The 23,077-nt window shown below is 47.1% G+C and overlaps 1 protein-coding gene across 4 annotated transcripts in view; it reads right to left on the bottom strand.

Annotated features, from left to right (window-relative positions):
• The window catches only part of CABLES1 (Cdk5 and Abl enzyme substrate 1), a 121,180-nt gene that overhangs the window by 13,208 nt on the left and 84,895 nt on the right, over positions 1-23,077 (bottom strand). For all 4 annotated transcript variants that reach the window (XM_060613444.3, XM_060613442.3, XM_060613443.3 and 1 more), the window contains 3 exons: positions 9,910-10,006; positions 8,464-8,620; positions 7,220-7,323 (listed from right to left, as the gene is read on the bottom strand). In XM_060613444.3, the coding sequence (XP_060469427.1) occupies positions 7,220-7,323; positions 8,464-8,620; positions 9,910-10,006 (358 nt within the window). The remainder of the gene's footprint in view (positions 1-7,219; positions 7,324-8,463; positions 8,621-9,909; positions 10,007-23,077) is intronic.

Raw genomic sequence — 23,077 nt, 5'->3', positions numbered from 1 at the left:
CCGGCTGGGGCTATCCTGCCTGACTGCACTTGTCCCCCGTCCATCGGCGCTCGGAGCTCAGCAGGGCACTGGGAAGCAGATGTTCTGTGCTCGCTAAGGTAATTAAGCAGAGTGGTGGCCCTCACCTAGATCAATCTAACCACGAACAGCTGTGCATTTCAGCTCTTCTACACATTTTTCCTTTTCCCTAAGAGGACAGTAAATCACAAGGAAAACTATGGGAATGAGCAGAGGGCCTTCGCAGCCCCGGGCAGCATTTGTTGCTATTTCTACCCATCGGATTCCAAATATATAATCCCGGATTTACTCTCCCTCCCTTCCCTTTAGGGGAGCAGCTCTTCAATTTCCCTCACCAAAACGAAACCGTTTGCAAATCAAGGAGAGAAACCACAGGAAAAACTGCTTTTGCTTCAGGGTTACACTCCTACATGGATTTACCAGGAAGGGCAAGGTAGGTACTGAGCTTCAGGTATTTGTCAAATACTTATATGGTACTATAGAAACTTCTAGAGTCCACTCGAGAGGACACTGGGTAGGTGTGGCTTTAAGTTCACACACATACATAATGTATTTGGATGCACTTTTACTATTTTTTAAAATGTTTTATTTATTTTGAGAGTGAGCGAGAGCGTCTGCGGGGCAGAAACATAGGGAGAGAGAATTCCCAGCAGGCTCCATGCTGGAGATTAGGATTCTCTCTCTCCCCCTTCCCTGCTCATACTCACTCTCTCAAAATAAACAAACCTTAGGAAAAAAAAGATCGCAAAATGGGCACTAAACCTGAAATAAACACGTGGAGAGGAAGCAGATGCTACAACATCTTGGTAAAATGTAAAGCTAGTATTTCATTTTGCATTATTTTTATAAGAAAAAAAAAAAAGATTAAAAGAAAACCACAATACTGATGCATGCTACAGCATGGATACATGCTGAAAACATTATCCAAGTAAAAGCCAGACATAAAAGGCCACATGGTGTACGATTCCATTTTTATGAAACGTCCAGAATAGACAAGTGTCCAGAGACAGAAAGTAGATTAGTGGTTGCCCAGGGCTCAGGGGGGTGGAGGGTTAAGGGTACAGGGGCATCTTTTGAGGATGATGAAAATGTCCTGAAACTGATTATGGTGATGGCTACACAACATTGTGAGTATTCTAAAAACCACTTAATTGTACACTTTATTTAATTTTTATATTTTAGTAGGCTCTACGCCCCAACATGGGGCTTGAATTTACAATCCCAAGGTCAAGAGTAGCATGTTCCACAGACTGAGCCAGACACCCCTGAACACTTAAAAAAAAGTGAATTGTAGGATATGTGAATTACATCCAATAAAGCTGTCACACACAACCCCTTCCCCCCAAAAAAACTCTAAAACCAAAACACAAAATGCACCACATAATGCAATAGGGCATTTAAAAAGGCATTTTATTTTGGGGCACCTGGGTGACTCAGTTGGGTGGAGCCTGCTTAAGATTCTCTCCAACCCCCCATTCTGCGCCCCTCTTCCCACCTCATGTGTGGGCTCTCTCAAAATAAAAAAAAATAATTGTATTTTAACACTTGCATCAAAAGCTGTGGGACAAAGATCCCACTGCTCAGCTTCTGTGCAGGTGCCTGACAGATTTTCCCTGGAGCTGGGGAAGCTCTAAAGCCCTTCCAAGTCTCCAGAAAGGCCTAGCACTTTGGTTATTGTAATGACACATTACTTTTCCTAATGAGGGTCTCCTGAATTCAAGGAGCTTTTAAAGCACCTTGAAACCTGAGGGCCTTACAGGGAGGAGCCCCTGGGGCTCAAGCTACTTCATCTTCTCTATAAACCCACACTGCAGACAGGTAAGTAGGAAATCAAGACAGCTTGCAGTGAAAAAGACATACAGTGAAGGAAAGCTGGGCCAACTGCCTGCCACACAGAAGGCTGAATTCGTCTTCCTTTGATTGACTCTTTATTATCCACTGCTCAGCATTTCCTACTGTGCGGAAAAAGTTCTAAGACACATTCCCACAACACTGGGGAGGTCTGGGGGTAGGAAGGAGGGGTTTTTCTGGGAGTATTTAGACTGTAATATTAAGTAAATACAAGCATAGGCACTTTATCAAGAAGATCAATCCAAGAGATGTCCTCTCAAGATTGATATAGATATCGTAAAGGTTATTAGTCGGTTTTTTTTCTGCTGTCAGAACAGGTCGAGAGGGACTTCTTCCTGAGAAAGGAAAAGGATCCAGAAATCCATTCAAATAACCTTAACTCTGTTGGCACTAGCTCAGTCAGCTCTTTTGCCTACTTTCTCCTCTTAATTGCTCTCCACACCCATAAAGGGAAGAAAAAACAAAACCACTACTGACTTCAGCTGCCAGGTTCTAATGATAAACAACCACTCTCTGGTGAAATTTTAATGACAGGCCAGGCGGCGCATAAGGCAGGAAGCCCCCGCTTCTGACTCGAGGCCTCACGGCTGCCCTCACCACACTGAGCAACACCATCATTAAGCTAAGGCCCTGTGAGAACCCACATGCAGCCAGGAGGCTCAACATACTTTCCTATTCTGTGGTCACCGTCTAGAAACTTTAGGGCCAAAACCACAGGCCCTACTTGTAGCTGAGACTTGGTTTCCAGACCTGCCCCAGGAATCTTTTTTTCTTTACTTCAAAATTTTCCCTTTGCCCTTTCATGGTGGCTAATAGTGGAAGTGACTTGCGTACATCAAGGTTAAAAACCAACCTAAGTCTATGTGTGAGGCCAGTTTTAAAGAGGTGCCACTTAAACTTTATATGTAACAGGCTTCTTTCTAGGCCTCAGGGAATTGTTTGCCTCTGGAACGCTTCCACTTTAAGACATGTCCCAACTGTGGCAACACAAGCAGCCTTTTTATATCACACTTAGAACACACAGGAATGAAAATATATGTCCAACTACATCCCGGCTCGTTAACATCACCTACATAATGACTCAGAAAGCCTACTCCTAGGTATTTATCTGTCCAAGAGAAATGAAAATATATGTCCACCAAAGACCTGTAGAAGAATGCTCATAGCTGCAATATTCATAGTGCCTCTAAACTGGAAACTATGGTATACCCATACAATAGAATCCTACTCAGCAATTAAAAAAAACAAACTACTGACACCTGCAACATGAGTGAATCTCACCTATTAAATCGTATGAAAGAAGATGGGCCAAAAAAAAAAAGCACATGGTATATGATTCCACTTATTTAAAGTGCCAGAGTAGGCAAACTAGTTTATGGTGACAGAAGTCAAAAGAGCAGTTGCCTAGGGGCACTTGGGTGGCTCAGTCGGTTGAGCTTCCGACTTCAGCTCAGGTCATGGTCTCGCAGTTTGTGAGTTTGAGCCCCGTGTCAGGCTCTGTGCTAATCAACAGCTCAGAGCCTAGAGCCTGCTTTGGTTTCTGTATCTCTCTCTCTCTCTCTCTCTCTCTCCCCCTCCTCTGCTCATGCTCTGCCTCTCTGTGTCTCTCAAAAGTAAATAAACTTAAAAAAAAAAAAAAAAAAGTAGCTACCTTGCCAGGAACAGGTGGGAGGGAGAACAGGATGGACAGGAGGGAACTAAGGGGAAAGAAATGTTCTATCTCCATTAAAGTAGAGGTTACAAAGATCATGGAACTGTACACTTCAAATGTGTACATTTGATCACATGTAAATTACACCTTCATATGAAAAGAGAAAAAAAGTTAATGGCTGCCACTGGATGTGATGGGGTGAAAGGTTTAGCTCATCACTTTCAAGGCTGCCTGATTCTGCAGAGGCCACACGAACATCTCAGACCCTGAATTTCCACAGAAACAGAACACTCCAAAACACTGGACAACAGTCCCTGGCTCTCCTGAGGCCTCTGTTGGGCTGGTCTCACCTGAGCTGCCCTGGGGACCTCAGGGAGATAAGCGTAGGCAGCAGGACCCCACAGGCCTTGGGAGCATTAAGGGAGATGGGCATCTTCCAGCAAAGGCCACTACAGGAAGCCCCAGAGAGGGGAGAGAGGAGCCGGGGTGCACAGACTTTGTACAGGTCTGACGTCCACCCGCCGGGGGTGCCCTGCCAATGATGAGGGTTCACATACCAAGAGGAAAGCTCCAAGGCTGGGTTTGTCTACACAGAGGGCCTCACACCCACCTACAGGCCAAGATGTGCCTCAGACCCTCAAAGAAGGTTTTCAACAGCCTGGGTCAAGTAACCCTATACCTCTGTCTACCCTGGTAGCCAGAGCCCATTACAAGCACAGTTCCCTGTGCCTGGGGTCGAGTAGGTATGGAACGTCTGTCAGGATCATCATCTATGGGCCTGCCTTCTCCACCTGTGCGTGTGTGGGAGTGTACATGTATGTGCATGTGCGTAGAGGGAAGGACAGTGACTTTTACTGTTAAAAATCTTGATTTTATACACTCGCTCTCTTCTACCCCTTCACATGACAGTCTTGTGCATGGGCCCCTCCCATCAAGGCCTGGCAAGGCTGCTCCTTCTTACCCCTCACACTCCCCTTCAATGCTATGTCCTCAGGGGAGCCTTCCTGCAGGCCGGCCTCCAACCTCCACCCCCCAACCCTGCCCCCATCATCTCCTAACCACTTTTCTTCACCCTCCTCCTGACTGCAGTGACTTGTCTACTTGTTCACTGTCTGACTTCCCCACCCACTAGAAGGTTGACGAAAACACTATGTAAGGGAGCACCTGGCCTGACACATAGTAGGGCCTCAGTCAGTATTGGCTGAATGGACAAATTCTATGAGTTCAAGCAAACCAACACGAATCAAAAACAAAACCCTCGCACTTAACTCGTGCAAGTTCGCTGCATGTGAAACAGCTCTATTCCATGCCTGCTTCTAAACAGGAAGTTTCCTGGGAGCCAGTCTGAGGCTCTTTGTAACACATGACATGCACATCAGTGACAGAGGACTATGCTGGAAAGCAAATGCCCCACATTTTATCAAAGTACCAATATCTGTGGCCAGAGTAGGAGACGTACATCTTATGGAGCTGACCAGGAAATGCGGCTCACAAGCAATTTCGTTCTCTAAAACGTGTACTGTTACAGGAAGCACAGGCTGTAGATTCAACGTGGTGAAATGAAAAATGAGCCAGTTGGGAACATAAAACAAGGAGGATAGGACGTATATGCTGACTTGGCGAATCATCTGGCACACCGTCCAAGGACAAAAAATCATCTGTGTGCACAGGCACGCAAATGTAGACTGTGGCCCAGAACCTTAAAGCTCACAGTGAAATCATTTAAAGAAAAGAAGATGTAGTACCAGCCTGACACCAGGCCTGTAGAAGGAAAGGTCAATGTTATCACCAGACAGAACATGATCTAGAAAAGAGCTTCCTACCAAACCCCAAGGTCAATCAAAAATAGTGCCCCCCTCTTATTCTCTTGGTTACCTAGAAATCTGGTAACCTGTTGGCCCAAAGAACCATTTTCATGCCCTACTCCAAGGTCAGCAGTTCTGCCACTGACTGCTGAGGGACATGGGGGTCACGGGCCAAGTGAGAAGAGGACCAAGCCAGGAGTTCTAGCCTCGGCCCCCACTTCCTGTCTGGCAACTATGACAGCCTCACTCAAACTCCCCGAACCACAGTTTCCAGCCCTGTCACTTAGTGAATAAAAAGCAGTGAACAAAGAATCTTAGTCTTACACAAGCCATGACGTTTCAGTTGCTCCCTCCTTAACATTAGGGCGGTGATTCTGATAATTTATTACACATTTGTGGGCTAGCTTACATGAATAAACTCTGGCTTTGTAAAAGAAGTAAATCATCTTTTTTTTTTTTTTAAGTTTATTTTTAGAAAGAAAGAGTGTGAGCACGGGGGAGGAGCAGAAATAGAGAAGAGAGAATCCCAAGGAGGTTCTGCGCTCTAAGCACAGAGCCAACATGGGGCTCTGTCCCATGAACCGTGAGATCGTGATCTGAGCCGAAATCAAGAGTCAGAGGCTCAACCAACTGAACCATCCAGGTGCCCCAAGAAGTATATAATCTTAACAGGTCATAGAGTGGAATAAAAATTACACATGGCTCTGGTCTTGCTTTCTGTGTTTAGGAGGTGGGGAAAGAGGATGGGAGAGTAAGAAACGGGCAATTTTAAACTAAGTACCTCTGGTAATTCATTCAGACTCAGCACAGCGTATTACAATAGGATATATGCTGGAAAGCCCCCGGGAAGGTCCCGAGTTCTGCCTGCTGTTCCTCTGATGTCAGCCACTTGCCAAACGTTCAGGGGAGAAGGAGAGGCTGGAGCGTGGAATGCTACTGCTGAGAACTCTCAGCTCAGAGCGCGTGTGCAGGGGCTCGTTCAGTAAATGGGCTCCCGGCCCTTGCTTTTACAGAACCATGAGCCCAAAACAGAAGAAGGACCCTCTGCTCACTCCCGAAGTTAAGGCAGTGGAGAGCAACAAGGGTGGTGGAGGAACAAGGGAACCAGAGCCGGGTGTTGTGAACTGTGCCCGCCCCATCTGGGCCCATCAGGGAGGCAGCAGGGGCATTCCGGGTCAGTGCTCTCCCACCCGATGTGTGTGGCAGGCCTGGCGTGGCAGGTTTCCCACAAGCCCAGCTCTCTCCTCCTCCCACAGCTGCCCAGGATCTGAGCTGGGGCAAGTCCGCCCCAAGAAAGGACACACGACCCCATCAGGCCCCACTGGTGTCTGGAGAAACGGCAGCCCAAGTGGTGGGAAATGGTGGTCAGCCAAAAGCAGAAACCGAAATTACACAAAGGGAAAAACAGGAAGAGTCCATGAAGTAAAAATGGCAAGGGAAGATTTTGCATTTAACGCCCACATTGTCCTACCTTCACTCTCCCCGGAGATAATTCTGTCATCGGGAGCCCAGTGCCAAACGTTTGCTCGGAGTGCACATGGAGGCCTCCAGTCACCATGGATCTCCAGACAAAGCTGAGCCTGATGGGCCTGGTCCTCCCCTAGTGGGGCCTACGAATGTATAAGCTCAGTTGTGTCCCCTCAGAGGTGAGGTCCCCAGCACCGAGCTGGGGGCCAAAGTGGTGTACACAGGCCAGGTGACCAGCCCGTGCTGGTCCTTCCGTAAGCAGCTCACACTGGGGAGACCTCAAGAAGCTTCCCTGGCCAACCAGCGTTTGAACAAGCCCCCCTACCCCAGAGAGCAGCCATCTGTTAGGGTGAGAATATCACCTCCAAGCTACTCCTCAGAGGCAGAGGGGGTGAGCAAAACGGACTGTTTCTCCCCTGCTACTCACCATGTATGAAGGAAAGATCAGAACTCGCTTGTGCTTGCCACAAGGCCACTGGGGGTCATCCAGGAGATTTGGGTCATAGTCCGTGAAGTCTCCCAGGTCACTACCTAAGGATCACACACAAAATGATCAATAGGGGCCCCAGACTCTCAGAAGCAGAGGCGGGGTACAGGGGGAGTGCAAACGCCCAGTACAAAGTTACACCGATGCAAGGCTGGCCTCAGGCCATTTAGCCCAGAGTCACATCGCACACTCTGACCCGCAGGAGACGTCTCTACATGCCAATGAACTGTATCCCCTGCAAAAGGGTTCACCAAATACTTAACATTCCATTGTGACAGGTTTTCCACCTTAGAAAATTATGTATGAATCTCCCTGACTGGGAGAGCACAAAACCTCAATGGGCGTGAAAGATACAGCAAGCAATGAGATCACAAAATGTGGCACTAAAAAAATGCATTTGCTAAACCTGCAGATCGAATTGGTACCTCCAGTGGTGCCATGTGAGCAGCACATTTGTGGTGTGAGCGCCTCCAGGCAGGCCACCATGTCTGTACAAACACAGACAAGAGCAGGTGCCAGTGCAAACAGCCGTACATGGCCAGAGTCGGTGGATACACCAGGACAGTATGGCCAAGCTCAGCACCTGGGCAGGCCTGAGGAACTTGTGGCTCACCTGGAGTTTCTCCAAGAGTGGAAATAATACTGCCTCATACAGTTTTCTCCCTTGTTCACTTCTTACGGAGGTGTGGAGGCCAAGCTGGAAGCAAGCAAGCCTTCCTTCACAGGCCATGTTAGTTCACCCACCACGAGACTCACAAAGTTCTCACACCTGATCCTGTGTTTCTGGCCCATTAATTGAAAAAGCCAAATCTGAACACTGTGAAAATACAGGCAAGAACCAGGTTGAGATAAGTTGGTAGATTATCTCTGAGTGGTAGAGAGAGGCTGAAGGGAGCGGGGTGGGTCCAGCCATATCTGCACGATACAGCATGTGGCATTTCTCCTTGTGGGAGCTTGAGAGTCAGTGGTTGAAACAGCTCAATGGTGGGGTCCCCCTATGGCCTGGCTGCATGGCCACACGCATGGCCTGAAATCGGGCTTGCCCAAAAGTCATGTCACCCGTGGGATGAGCTCACGCTCCAGAGCATGCTTCCTCCAGCCTGCACACAGAGAGACCCACGCACACTGCGCACCGAGGCACCTTCCACCACGCGCTGCCCGGGGCCAGCCCGGCCCAAGGTTACCTGTGTCGAGGCTCCCCTGGGTGCTGCTTGCGCGTCCTATGGAGAGGCTGCGGTGGCTCAGGTTACGGAACTGGGAGAAGGAGGAGGTGGAGTCTATGGTATTTCTCCGGGCTCCGAAGGCATTTGTGGGTAACAGAAACTGGGTGTAAGAAACAGTCTAAAAGGTGAAGATGAAAATGGACAAAATGGATTATTTCCAGACAATGTTAGGTTTGCATCCTGACCAAGCTAAGTTATCACACCAAGTTCACATCCATATTCTTAGCTCTGCCCAAGGAGACCTGAAATTTGTTTTTGGCATTTATTGGTGCCAAAACCTAAACTCAACTGACTTAAGGCTAGGTAAAAGTTTAAATTTATTGTACTTTGGGTGAATGCTCATGTCCTATAACAGAAATATTAGTGTTTGGTAACCATCCCAGAAGCTGTTGGGATGTTGTGTAATACAGGAGGCACATACCACACATGGCTGTTTTTTTCTGAACAGCGCACAAGTTTTAATAACCCACCAAGTACGGAATTCCAAAACACGTCAGGCTCCAAGAGTCTCTGATAAAAGGGCTGTGGCCTCCTGTACGTTCTTTTGGCAGATGCGATCTCTGATGCTTGTCTCTAGCTCACCTCTCTCATTCCCAGGTGAGCACTCAAACTTCAGGAATGGAGATGGAACAAGTGTTTTTTTGTTTCACCTGCTTGGAAAAGTGCACCTCATGCACGCCTACTTGTGGCTCGGGGCTGATGTCGTCTGGGTACAGTGGGGACCGGTTGTTCCGGGAGAGGGGCTGTGGGAGGTCATGTGCTGCCCCAGCAGCTTCAGCTACCCTGAGACAGCTTCCCCAAATACTTGCACTGTCTCCACAAACAGGCTTTTGAAGCGCTTACAAAGACCACCTGGATCGAGCACCAAAAGGTCAACTTCATCTTTCAACCTTCACTCCTCAGGCTTCCACCCAGCAGCTCACTCACTGGGTCGTGGACAGGGAGGAACGTGACAGCCCTCCTGCTAGGTGCTCACTATGGCTGACAGACTCAGCTGCTCAGGACCACAGGAAGCCCTCTTCCCCGCCCCTGCAAACTTTCTAGTAGCAAGAATGCTGCTGGCTGACAGCATCAGTTAATGCATGTTCAAACCACCCGTCACTCCATTCCAGAAGAGGCACAGGTGTGCTTGTCTGAGACAGTGGTCAGTATCATGGATTCCATCATAAACTGTGCTGGAGGAGAAATACACGTGCTGCTATTTCATCACTGGCTCGGGGGTGGGGGGAGGCAGGGTTCCACATGCACGCTAGGGGAACAGGGATGGGCTGGCATCACCCACCAGGAAGGGGCCCCAGACTCGGCTCCTCCACCACGAGCAAGGGTCCCGGTCTGTCACGCTGCCTCTGCTTCCCAACCCTGGAGGTGTCGGCACAAACCTGCTGGGTGGAAGCCAGAAAGCCTTACCTTCCCGTCAGCTCCCAGCTCCACACCTTCAAGGCCAATGATCTCTTTCAAGCTCACGGCACCTGTTGACTGTTTCCCTCCATCCAACTTCAAATCCCTGGGAAGGACAAGCCCAAGAAAAAAATGCTTTGGTGTGTACCCAAAAGAGCCATGATGATGTTTACTATACACGACACCACAGTCACACTGACAAAAATGACCAAGCAGGCCCTGGCCAACAGCATGTCCCTTTGTCCTGCCTCTGAGGCCCATTAGCAATACTGAGGGCAGTTCTACCTTGGTTCATCCACTTTGACATAAATGAAATCCAATCAAACAGAAAGCCTGAAGATGAAAGTCAGTTTCAGAAGCCGATGGACCACTGATGTCCCTCTCTGCTGCACAAGGCCCCTTTGCTGAGAGTCATCCTACCGGAAGCTAGACAGCAATCTCTGGGTATGGTGGGACAATGGTTCTCTTGGGCTCCCGCTGCTGGATTCATTTTAAAGCTGGGGGAGACCTCCTCTCCTTGCCGCCCCCTTTTTTAGATGGGAGTTAATAAACTCGTGTCTAAACAGTTCTCATTATTACTGCATTAATGAAGGAATTAATGCCACCATAGTCACCCTAGCTATCTCACCAAGGGACCTAAGAAGTGAGTATTTTTCTGTAAAAGAATAATCTCCAGTATTAACAACAAGCATTTATACAGCACTTCCCAATTTACCAAGACTTCCACACACCATCTTTCATTCTTTAAAATGATCTTATTATAAGGTATTGCTACGATCTTATTTTACAGATGAGAAAGACGAAGCCCCCAGTAGGTTAAGTAGCTTGCCAAGACACAAGATAGTATGTTGTAGAGACTGGTTTTGCATCCAGTGTTGCTTCCAGTACATCACATTGCCTAAAAGATGCGAGACAAGCTGGCTGCGGTTATGCTCAGGCGTTAACTGCTCACATTGTCAAGGTCAGTCCCCCTCCTTACAGTAGTCCTCAGACTTGGCTGCAGATTAGAATCACCTGGAGTTCTCTGACCAACTACCACTGCCTGGCTCCCGTCCACAGACATTCTGTTTCAGTTGGAATGGGGTGCAACCTGGGTATCAGTTTTAAACACTTCCCACGGGATTCTAAAACACAGCCACATTTGGGAAGGACTTCCAGTTTCTGTGTCTATGGTGCTTGTTATACACAGCCACCTCAGGCTGGTAGTGTTCTTGCTGTGTGGCCTGGAGAGAAGCACCATATTCAGGGGCTGTCTTCCACAAACTAAGCAAGAGAAAAATGTTAAAGGCAAGACTCTCCAGGCCAAAGATCAAGAAATCAAAGAAAAAGAGAGGGAGCCGGGTGAGTGAGGGGAAGAGAGACAAGAGACGTCCCCTTCTGTGAAGGAAAACAGGCATTTTCTGATTTAGCTGAGCAATCACTAGCTCTAAAACCCTACCTTATAACGAAAGCTTGATTAACAGCTGTAAAAGAAATAGCCCAAATTTGCATCAAATATTGCATTTTTTAAATATTGCAGGGTACTTGGGTGGCTCAGTCAGTTGGGTGTCTGACTTCGGCTCAGGTCGTGATCTCACAGTTCGTGCATTCAAGCCCCACATCGGTCTCTGTGCTGATAGCTCAGAGCCTGGAGCCTGCTTTGGATTCTCTCTGACCCTCCCCTGCTCGTGTTCTGTCTCTCTCACTCTCTCAGAAATACACATTAGGGGAAAAATTAAAAAAATATACATATATATACATAGGGGAATAAAGGTACTCTCCTTGGGATGCCATGGTATTGCCATGTTCAAAACTCTCTGGAGCCCCTTTGGAAATTGATAAAGTCTTACAAAAAAAAAAAAAAAAAAAAGGCAAATAACCAACCTTCCCAATCTTCAAGCTTTATATTTATATATATTTTTGCTCTGAACACTGTTGCTTGAATCAGAATGCCCCCTCCCACCCTCATACCCTACTAGCCAGATTTGACTGTAAATGACTTCGGGTAATTTCAGACCTCAAACTCACCCCTTAGGGATGGTGCAGAATTAGGACATTAACATACAGAACTGTAAACACTTTGTCAGAAGGTGCACATCATCCTGTCCTGAGCTCCAAAAATATTCTGAGCAATGGGAGTCCTTTCGGGATGTGCCTGCCTTTTCCCAGGGGCACCTTCTCTGCGGGGGGGAACATGCTCACTGAGGGCCAAGGCATCCAGGATGATTTAGGTCACATCACTTTATAAACATGCTAAGCGAACAGTGACCTGCATTCTAGTCTCTGACCTCAAATCGGCAGCTGGAAGGACCAAGCAAGCAGGTGGAAGCAGAGTGGGGCTCAGCGAGGCCACCAGGACCTTGGGATGGCACACGCCAGAGACCACCTGCCCTTCTGCCCTGCCTCCTATGTGAGCCATCCAGGCTGTCTCTCAGGCTTCCTCAAACGATGGACAGAGATGATGCCTGCACTAACAAAGGGAAACGCCTACAGAGCAAGAACCTGAACCAGGCAACCAAGGCAAAAGTAGCCATGGTGGGCAAGGAGAAGGGATGGCTGCGGCAGCCCAGGAGGCAAGTGGGTACAAAGACAGCAGCGCCTTGTGTCTTATTAAAGGATCTACAGCTCGCTTCCGGGACTTCCTTCTTGCCTAGAGCACAACCCAGCAAGCACGTGCCTCAAATTCCCAACTCCCAAACAACTGTTTCCTTGTTTCTATTTTGCCAGACAGAGAATGTTATTTAGGGCTGAAACTAATTTAAAAGCAGGGCCTATCTTTATGGGGTGAGAAAACAGAAAGAAATGAGGATGACAAAACATGCCCATTTTAAGAGTGCTCTGGCTGCAGGCAGGGACAGAGGCTCATTCCACGATTGTATCCTGTCTACACCATGTCTGATGTGTAGTATTGACTTAAGAAGCCAGGCAGTCTGGCTCTTTGCTGTCTTACCAGTGCTCATTTATACAGATGGCATGGGACATGGCTGTCTATCATGTCCCTTAACATCAGTCTCAATTTGCTCACAGGCTCCTGATTCCCTGGACAGCCTTGCCTTTGCCAGCGGGCCCCCTCCTTGCTGTACGTACACATCCCAGTTCACAGAATCAAACCAGCCACGCTCAAACCACGCTCAAACCACACTCCCCTTGCCGATGCCACCCCCAAGGGAAATGGAGCTACAACACACATTAAATTTTATGTGCTCACATAAAATCCAAGATCCCTCTTAGGAGATAAATCCCAAAACCCATTTAAAGATTTAAACAGGGATTCTTAGACCCGGTGATTATTCCAATACCTCAGGACACTCTGGACAACATGGGAGAGAGAGGGCAACAGGCAAAAGCCCCACCACACCTAACCACAGGAACCCATCTCTAGAGAGTGTGTGAGTCTGCTCACCATAGCCATCCCTGCCCACCACCCTTCGCTTGTTACCATTCTCCTTTGTCAATAACCAAAGCCAAGCAGAGTCGGAAAACAAGTCAGGAGAGTAGTAGATCCAACCTCAACTGTTCCTAGAAAAAACACACATTACTCACTGTAGACCAGCTCTGTCCAATAGCACTTCCTACAATGAGGGAAACATCCTGTCTGCGTGGTCTGATGCGGTAGCCACTAGCTCTCTGTGGCAACTGGGTGCTTGAAGTGTGATGAGTTGACTGAGGAACTGAACTGTTTATTTTAGTTCATTTAAATTCAAATAGCTAGCTAGCAAGGGAACATGGCTAGCAGCTCCAGTACTGGACCAAGTAAGACTTCCCACAAGTGGCCTGGCCACTGCCTCAGGATATTTACTTCCCAGGCCCCAGCTCACTGAGGAGAGATGGTGTCAGGTGTCCCAGAAGGGGTGGGAAAGAGGCAGGACCCTGCAGATGGGAGCCAGCACAGGATTACCCTCAGTGGGGAGGGAAAGGATTATGGGACCCAAGTTCAAAGGGGACCCACACCCTGCACTCCAGCACCTTGGGAACTGGGCTCCTGGCTGTGATCAGATGCACATCATATGTGGGGCACACAGCAGCACATCCTTTTGCCTCGAAGGCCATGGGGACGGGGTGATAAGGGTTTCAGCAACACCAAGCACATTCGCGAACAATGAGCAGTGGTGCTCCCCAAATCCGAGGCATTACAAAAGACTCTAGGTCCTTTGCACATCCTGGTGGGGAGAAAGGAGGATGCCCAGTGATAATTATCTTTTAATTTCCTTTCAGCCTTGGGGTGTGGGGGATGGGCCAGCTGTTCATATTAGATTTTTTTTTTTTTTTTTTAAAGAAGAAATGAGGCATTTCCTGCACACCACATCTGGTACACTCCTATCTGCTCCATTTGAACTTCAAAACTTCACCCACATGGTAATAAATATCACAACCGCTCCAGAAAATTGATAGCTTCATGGCAGCGGTTGAGGGCATGCTTTCCCATTTTTTCTGGCTCAGGTTCAAGATGAGGTTGTTGCTAACTTCAGGACTGCCACTTTGGTGGAACTGAATTAGAAGCACACTCGTGCACACATCTGCTTGCATAGTGGCATGTCCATGGAACATGACATCCACATCTCGTGTAAGCGATTTCAATATGTTGGTTTCTTTTACTGGCTTTTGAATTTCTAGATAGTAAGACTCGTGGCAACTGACAAAAGACGGCTTTCACAAAGAGGCTGACAAACTTCTCTAGGTTCCTTAGCTAAGTGCTCTCGTAAGAGTTGCTGAAATCTTGTATTAACATGAGCCATACAAAAATGCTGTTGCTTGCCCGTTTTGACCTACGTACATAGCGATTTCACATCGTGCCACCTAATTTACAGACAAAGTAACTGCTCAGGACTCACATGTGAGTGTGAAGCAAATGAGAGACCTATGACCCAAGAAGCCCCACTGTTTGGGGAGCCAAGAAGAGTTGCCTTTCTGTAAAAGGAACTCTGAACAGTGTTGCTGGTTCATCCAAAAAGAATCTGTAAAAAACTCCAGTGAAAAAGAATTAGGCAAAAGTCCTAGGGGAGTAGTGATAAAATCTTGATGTTTTCTAAGATCATTGTTCTGAATTCTCATTAAAATGGTGTATGAAAACAGTCTGGCTCAAAAGCCAGCATGAACCCTCCAGTACCAGGAGACAGAACTGAATTAACACGGAGCTGCAGCTGTAAGTAATTAAAAGCAAACTGAAGTTGGACTTTCCAGTTTCTCTGAAAAGCCTGGAAGATTATTTTTCCCAGATACGTCCAGAGTCCAAATATTAATTTACTTATGTTCCACCTCCTTCTAAAAATGGAATAGAGACAAGTTCAAATACCCTATATGGATACTATCCAAAATTGTGTGCATTAAGGTTTAAATGCTATAGCTTGCATTCAGAGATGAACATGGTTAGTTAGGTCATAGGAAAGGATCTCATGTGGGCAGATGCACTAACAGAGCCAGTGGTGAGGAACCACGGACAATGCAAGGGTCTGTTTTCTTCTCTTCCACAGGCCTGAGTGACGCTACAGCTCAGACCTACTTAGCTGTAAGAGCTCATTTCTCATCCATTCAAGTTTCTTTTGCAGAGGCTGTAGGCAACAGACAACACTTTGAAAACCCAGCACAAAGGTTTTCTTACAAAGTCTGGCCACTGGGAGTGGATGGGAGATGGTTTAAGGGGGGACAGGGCAGGGGCTCACAGAAGATGGGGGAGGGGATGAAAACAGAAGATGAAAATGCATCTGGGGAGACAGCCAGGCAACAGTTCTACCCTTCAGCAAGGGGCAGAAATATAGGTTGGTTCTTTGTGGAATGGAGCCCTATTCTTCACAGGATGGCCCCACAATTCTTTTAATGTAGCTCTCCTCGAAAGCCTATGACTTTGTGGTTGGAAACCCCCTGGACCTGTCTCTGTTTTGGCTCCCACAGCAAAGAGTGGATGAGTGTGATTTTGCAGTTGTGGAATCATCTGGTCAGAGCAGATGGCCAATCTAGATATCCTGGTGCCCAAAGGGGATTACCTAGGTTGTTATTAACCTCACAATGTCCCAAGTCCTGATTTCATCCCGTGTAACAGGTAAAATGATCTCCCGTTACCGATGCTCACGAAGCAGTAATGCATGCAACTGATCAAACAAGATTCCTTGTTAGATAACAAGAAGTTCAAGGTTAAGGCCCTTTCCTAAAGGAGCATGTGATTAGCAAACCAATATTACTCCTAATAAAAAAAGATATGATTTAAATACTTAACACCTGGGAAGTGGAAATGTGTGCGTAATCCAATTAACTAGCTTCCAGGGCTTCCAGCTTCCAAGATGGCCCAACCTCCACTTGTGATCATTTCTCTAATGGCGCTCTAAACTCGAGACCTTGTAATGCCAGACAAAAACACCACTGGGCACTCGCTCTTTAAGGAACAACAACAGGTTGAACGCTTTGATGCATAAATAATTTAAAAACCAATTAAATATTAATAGGATTTCCAGATCCTTTTAAAAAAGAGAGAGATTTGCTGCAGAGAGTAAAGCTTGAAAGCTGGATTAAGAAATACCACTTGTGAGCTAATTTTAATTAAGAGATTACGCATCCGCTGGAACCCTGTGATATAAAAACATTTATCATCTTTTAAGAAATCCTATTTCTCACCTCTTCAGATAAAATACAGCTGCCATCTTGGATTGAGTCTGCTTACTTGTAGCAGAGCTGAACGTTACACCACCATAGTTCAGAGTCAATGGAACAAAGCCCAGGGCTGACAGGAAAAAGTGAAATCAAAGCAGCTTTTAGTCTACAAGTCCTGCCCCTGACACTCAGCACTTCACCAATAAGCCATCCCCCAAGGGTAACTGGCAGACAATGAAGGGGCCTTAATGTAGCTTACACCAAAATCTTTGTCTAATGGCAGCTCCTATAAACAGCCGGATAACGGCATGATTCATCCATGAGCTCATTCCAGAATATGTCTGTGTGTGGGAATATGGTTGGTGTGAGCAAAGAAACACAATTTGTGAGTGTGTAATTTTCCACAATGAAAAGAGACGTTCTGGGGGAAACTGGGTAGGGAGGAAGGAGGGGGGGATAGGCCAGAGCCAGGGAGGAGGCTTTTAGGCTTGGAGGCCCTCTCTCAGAAGAAGTGGTTTTGTATGTCACAAAACAATCAACGCTCAGGAAACAGATCCAAGAAGATGACCTCATCTGAAATGTCCCCATGACAAAAGCTAAAGACATAAGCAAATATCACGTGGGCACTGCTATTTTAAAACATGCTCCCAGAGATACCTTGTGCTCCACTGGGAAGCCATTTGCTTTATCACATGGTCTCAGATACATCTGTAGGAGAATCCAGAGATTATCATTCAATCAGGTCTGGTTATATGAATGGGTCTGTTCCTACACACATCATCATCAAGCTGGAATCATCTATTTTGATTATTTTACATAACCCTGAGTCACAAGTTAACTGGATTCACTGCTACCTCCTGATCAGATCTGTACATACAGAAATACCTAATGATGTCTGTATGTTTCAGGAAATAAAGTACATCTGGGCATTTGTGTCAGTCCCCATATACAGAGATAGTCCTGGGACTGGCCCCCAATACAATGCCTGTAGTCTCTCACTCACCAATGGATTGTGTTCCAAAGCCTTTGAGTTGGCCGTCTGGAACTTGGAATGTATTTTCCCACGGACGTGATGTTACAAATGGAGATGGCCCACACCATGCTCTTTTAGCCTCTAATGTCACCAAACTAGCCCCATAGTAAGAGCAAGAACTCTAGTTGTAGGAGCAACAGGTCAGAGGGTGAAAGAGGGTGAAGAAATAGGAAAAAGCTGTCTCCCTCTTGGTTTCCTCATTTGGGACTAACCTTCAGTGACATTGTAAAGGGGGTCAAGTTTGCATTCTTTCTACCTCTCTCTCTGAACCTCCTTTTCCTTCTCAGGACCCCAGGATCCTTACTCCTAAGCTGTTCCAGTCTTTCACAGTCTCTCCCGCTTTCTACTTCATTTAAAAAAAAATTTTTTTTAATGTTTATTTTGTGTGAGAGCAGGGGCAGAGAGAGAGAGAGAGAGAGAGAGAGAGAGAGAGGGAAAGAGGGAAACACAGAATCCAAAGCAGGCTCCAAGCTCTGAGCTGTCAGCACAGAGCCCGATGCGGGGCTCGAACTCACCAACCGCAAGATCATGACCTGAGCCGAAGTTGGAAGCTTAACCTACTGAGCCGCCCAGGCACCCCTCCTGCTTTCTACTTCTGAACCCATAAATTCCTTTGCAGCTCCTGGCCCCATGGTGATGGCAAAGCAGTCCAAGGGGACAGGGCTGGTGGCACAAATGGAGGGGCAGTGGTCTTAGGTAGAGATGTGGACGAGTGGTTTATCAAGTGGGGTCTGCCTACTTAAGAGAGTCGGGAAACTTGTTTGCAATTCATTTTGTAAGCAAAAGGTTGCCAAGCCAAACCACAGATCCACACGAAAAGAGAAGGCAGTGACTCATGTGGATAAAAGGCAAAAAGACTCAGTCGGGCCTTGGCAAACTGTTGATTGAAAGAAGAAGAGCTGGTTTAAGGCTGGGACTCTTCCCAGAAAATAGTATAATTTACAAGCTTAATCTGAGAAGGGTGTTTACAGCTATGGGAAGGTTTGATGTTACAGTTATAGTGAAAAAGACGCGCAACATCTGTTCCTCTTCTCAGTGACCAGCTTCTGATAGCTTGTTCTGAAAGGTGGGATGTGGCAAAGCTTCTTCCCACCGGGAAGATCAAAACAAAACAATCAGCTCTTCATATTCCATACAAGCACATGCACTAGGGGATAAGAAAGAAAGAAAAAAAAGACTGGAAGGAAATAAACCAAAATGTTAATGAAGGTTTTGTTTAGGAGCTAAGGCTCAATAATTTTTACCTTCCTTTTATTTTTACATACATTCTAGATTTTTTAAAAATAAGCAGTTAACCACCGAGGAAAACAATTTAAAGACCAAATGAAAGCAGATCTGAAGATGAATCCCTTACGTTCGTAGAAACAAAGCGCTGATGAACTCATCACGAATCGGACTGAGATTTGCTGTGTTGGGGCAGATTTAGGAAGAACAATGAAATAGCTCTGTGACTGGACAGAACAGAACCAAAGTGAACATTTAACGAGTATCTACTACAGCCTGGCAGGGTGCTCAGAGCTTTCATATGTAATATTTCATTTAATACTCTCAAAACTCTAAAGCTGACATCAGAGCCACTTTTACAGATGAGGAAGCCTGGGATCAGCAAAGCAAGTTAATTTGCAGGGACCGAGGATTCTGCCTGACCGCATCTCCATCAAACACAACCTATGCTCCCTGGCTTCAGATGCCCACCGGCACCAAAGGCAGGGATGTTAGATAAGGACTGTGGTTTTCCTAATGGGACCATGAAGCACAGAGTAAAAGTGAGTGGGATCCTCATTCTCACCCACTCTTCTGGAGTAACTCTGTGGTTAGCTATTTATTGGCATTTTGTGTAAACTTGTATTGGAGGAGCGGTTTCTTCAGCAAAATGTCTGAAAACCACAGGACTGAACAGTCTCCAAGTTCTTTCTAGCTCTGAAGGTACATCTTTGGAGTTTAAGGGTGCTCCTTGCCATTGAATTCTGAGAAAAGGCATTACCTGGTGTCAGGTATCCTTTGGTGAGTTAGCCTGGGGACACCCAGAGAAGAGGCAACGCCCTTATGACCAGAAAGGGCTTCTACACCCTTACAAGTGGTTTTTGCTCACTAAACTCAGCCCGCAGGCCTGCTGTTATGAGTAAAAATCCACCCCTATTCATGATTAATGGAACTCAAATGCAGTTTACCTGAAAGGAGTTAGTGCAGCCTGTAACCAGTCTTCAATCTAAGCATGCCAGCAAATCCTGACATCTTCCTAACAGGTGCACTTGATTAGACATGGCCATGCTGGTCCCCAGAAAAGGCCGGACAGTGAGGACCAGAGTGTGTGCACGCGCGCACGCGCGAAAGTGTGGGTGGTGGGGAGAAGGACCAAGGCAAGAGCTTCACTTTACCTGACATGGAAAGGGGCTCCAGAGACAAGAGGAAGCTCCCCACTGCCTGGGAGTACTGGGCCAGGGAAAACCACCTCCTTCTAACTCTATGCAAAAGTCAAACCAAAGATGTCCTTGGTTTAAGCTTTAAGCAAGAGCAGTAAACACAAAAGGAAAATCACATGTTGATCACGGGCTAGATAAGCAAGCCAGCTAAAAGCCAGGGAACTCTGATGGGGCTTGGGCAGACCAAGTGGGACATCAGCAAAAGGCCCTTGGCATTCTTGGGTTTAATATTCAGAGTGTTGAGTATCTGTGAGCAACTCAAGCAGCACAGCAGGAGTGATCCATGGTGTTGGTGAAGCCAATAAGAACTGCCCAGACTGCGAGGCTACCATGTGGAGGAGTCACCTGGCCGGGTAGGTCAGGTGAGGGAACCTAGTTGGGGCTTAGCACCTGTATCCTGACACCTCTTTTGTCACTGTAGGCTTAGCAACTTTCATTGTGGATGTGGTCATCACCTGCAGAAAAGCAGGGCCCAGAGATCCATGACAGATCATCCTTGTTGGCACCTTCCAGGCCCCTCCTTCTCCTTGCCCATCCAGCACCACCATTTCTATCAAGTTGCCAACAGGGATGGGGTGCCAGGTGAGGACTCCAGGGAGTACTTGCTCCTGTTGAAGCAGCCAATCTGGCCATCGTTTTTTGGCACAACGATACATTCATAAAATTAGCCATTCTCGGGGCGCCTGTGTGGCTCAGTCGGTTAGGCGGCCGACTTCGGCTCAGGTCATGATCTCGTGGTCCGTGAGTTCGGGCCCCGCATCGGGCTCTGTGCTGACAGCTCGGAGCCTGGAGCCTGTTTCGGATTCTGTGTCTCCCTCTCTCTGACCCTCCCCCGTTCATGCTCTGTCTCTCTCTGTCTCAAAAATAAATAAACGTTAAAAAAAAAAAAATTTTTTAATTAGCCATTCTCAAAAGCCCAGAGACACAGTCCTCAGACATACTGTTTTTACTCATTCATTCAACAATTACAGAGTGTCTACTATGCACATTGAAGTGCTAGAGAGGCCTTGAGAACTAAGACACAACCCACACCTTCAAGCAGGATGAGGACAAATTACAAAGGAGTTAAAATATATTTGTTAAGTGCTATGACAGGCCTATAGGTACCATGGAACACAAGTGGGCTCTTAGCAGGGCTTTGAGATGGGGCATTAGGAAGACCGTGAGGGTGGCCTGAGAAAGCTGCCCGGAGGCGAGATCTGAGTTCCATCTCAGTAAGAAGCTTAAATGGGGTGAGGGGCAGGAAGTCTTTCAACCTTTGCACCAAATATATAAAAGCCCCAAAGGCAAGAAGAACCTGACACGCAGCCAGGCATCTTGTTAAGGCCAAGAGAGGCCATGGGAAGAAGGGTTAGACAGGAGAACTGAGGCCAGCCCAAGGCCCTCTATATGCCGACTAGTCTAGAAAATCCTGAGAGACTTTTAAGCAGGGGTGATAAGCTTTGAGTCAGAAAAATGACAAGTAGACAAGAGTAGAACCGTCCAGGGTGCAAGGGCTCCCACATATCTGACTATGGTTGGGTTTTTCTCAGCTGAATGATAATCACAGATGAAGGCTGGGGTCAGGAGACAGCAGCGGTGATGGCGAGAACTGAAGGGGTGGGGAAGGGAATGGGAGGCTGGGGCCCAGGGCTGGGAGGCTGCTTCCACCTGCGGGGTGGACATGTATGGAGTCTGATTAGACATGGTCTTCTCATTAAATTGAAAAAAAAAAAAAACCAAAAAACAAAATGAAGGTGAAACAGACATCTTCAGATAAAAGAAAACTAGAAGCAATGGATCTGTACTACAAGAAATAGTACAGGAAGAGCAATTTCTTCAAGATGAAATGAAAAGATATCCAATGGAAAGTTTAGAACTTTGGGAAAGAAGGAACGCTGGAATGGGTTAAGTATCTGGGTAAATGCAAAAGTCTTTTTGGTCCTTTTGCCATTTTCCTCTATCTCTTTACAAATTACATGCCTGTTTGAAAACACTGAGAGCATCTTCTTTCAGTGAAGCATGTTTGGGTGAGGGGGAGGGACCCCTTACTTCCCTGAGGGTTCCCTCCTGGGGCTGAGACCGGGTTAGGGCTGGAGTCCTTTGGTGGCCTCCACAGGTTCAGTTTGGCCACAGGTGGTTCTTCAGTGAGCCACTACGGCAGAGATCACCGACTGGCCCGCAGTACCCAGGAAGGCCAAACACTCCATTTCCCAGACTCTCGAAGGCAGCAGAGGCTCCACGGAGCAGAAGCCCTCATGTGGAGGCTGGAGGCGGAAATAACATTGAGTGGGGGTGGGGATCAGAACTTCTGGCAAGTGTAGGTGGAGGCATAAACAGCAGGGTTTTTACAGAAAGAAGCCCAGAGTGTGGCTGCATGTCTGTCCCAGCCGCACTGCCTCCTACTGGGCTGCTCTTGGGTGTTGTTACTGGTTTCTCTGTCTTCCGGGAACATTCTCTGAATGCCCCCTCCCCCCAATCCACGGCCTTCCCACAACAGTCAGTGAGGATCCTGTTGTCAGAGTGTACCCCACCCTGCACTCCACCCCTCCGTGCCCATCAGAGCCACTGTGAGTTCATGAGACAGGCAAGACTCTGAATTCTTAAACTAGAAGAGCAGGAACAAAGGACAGTTATTAGGAGCGCTTTGTTTATCTAACAGAGGATTTCCTCAAGTGTTGTACGTGAACAAACTCTGTAAATCAAATGGTATTTTAAGCAATAAGAGAGCTTATTATTAAGAAAGCAAACAAGCTTTTCATTTTTAAAAAGCCTTGTCACCAACCCTTTTGCAAGGACGTGTTTGGTGCTGTGATACAGTCCTCGACTGTAACTACTTAGCATACTTTCTCAAAGAGAGGCATTTTCCACACAGGATATAGACAGGAGAAGACCCTCACCAGCCCCTAAATCGCTTCAGTGGTGGTGTTTGTGGGGTGACCTGGCCGTGGCTGGGTAGCTACCGGGGAGATGTAAGCAAGTAGCACTCAGGGTCATGACCTAGTGATCCCCACAGACAGCCAGGGTGTCCGCACCATGTCAACACCTGCATTACGTGACCCCCCACTCTCCACGGGCATTCCTACTCTACAGTGGACGAACACTCAGATGAGGGGAATTATACAGATTCTTTTCACCCAAGGCTCCACCCAAAGATGCTGGGGGCTTGGCCTTGGAGGAG

Source organism: Panthera onca, chromosome D3, assembly GCF_046562875.1.
Source record: "Panthera onca isolate mPanOnc1 chromosome D3, mPanOnc1 haplotype 2, whole genome shotgun sequence".
Taxonomy (NCBI): domain Eukaryota; kingdom Metazoa; phylum Chordata; class Mammalia; order Carnivora; family Felidae; genus Panthera; species Panthera onca.
The sequence above is the reverse complement of the archived record's forward strand: the minus strand, read 5'-3'. Positions and strand labels throughout refer to the sequence as shown.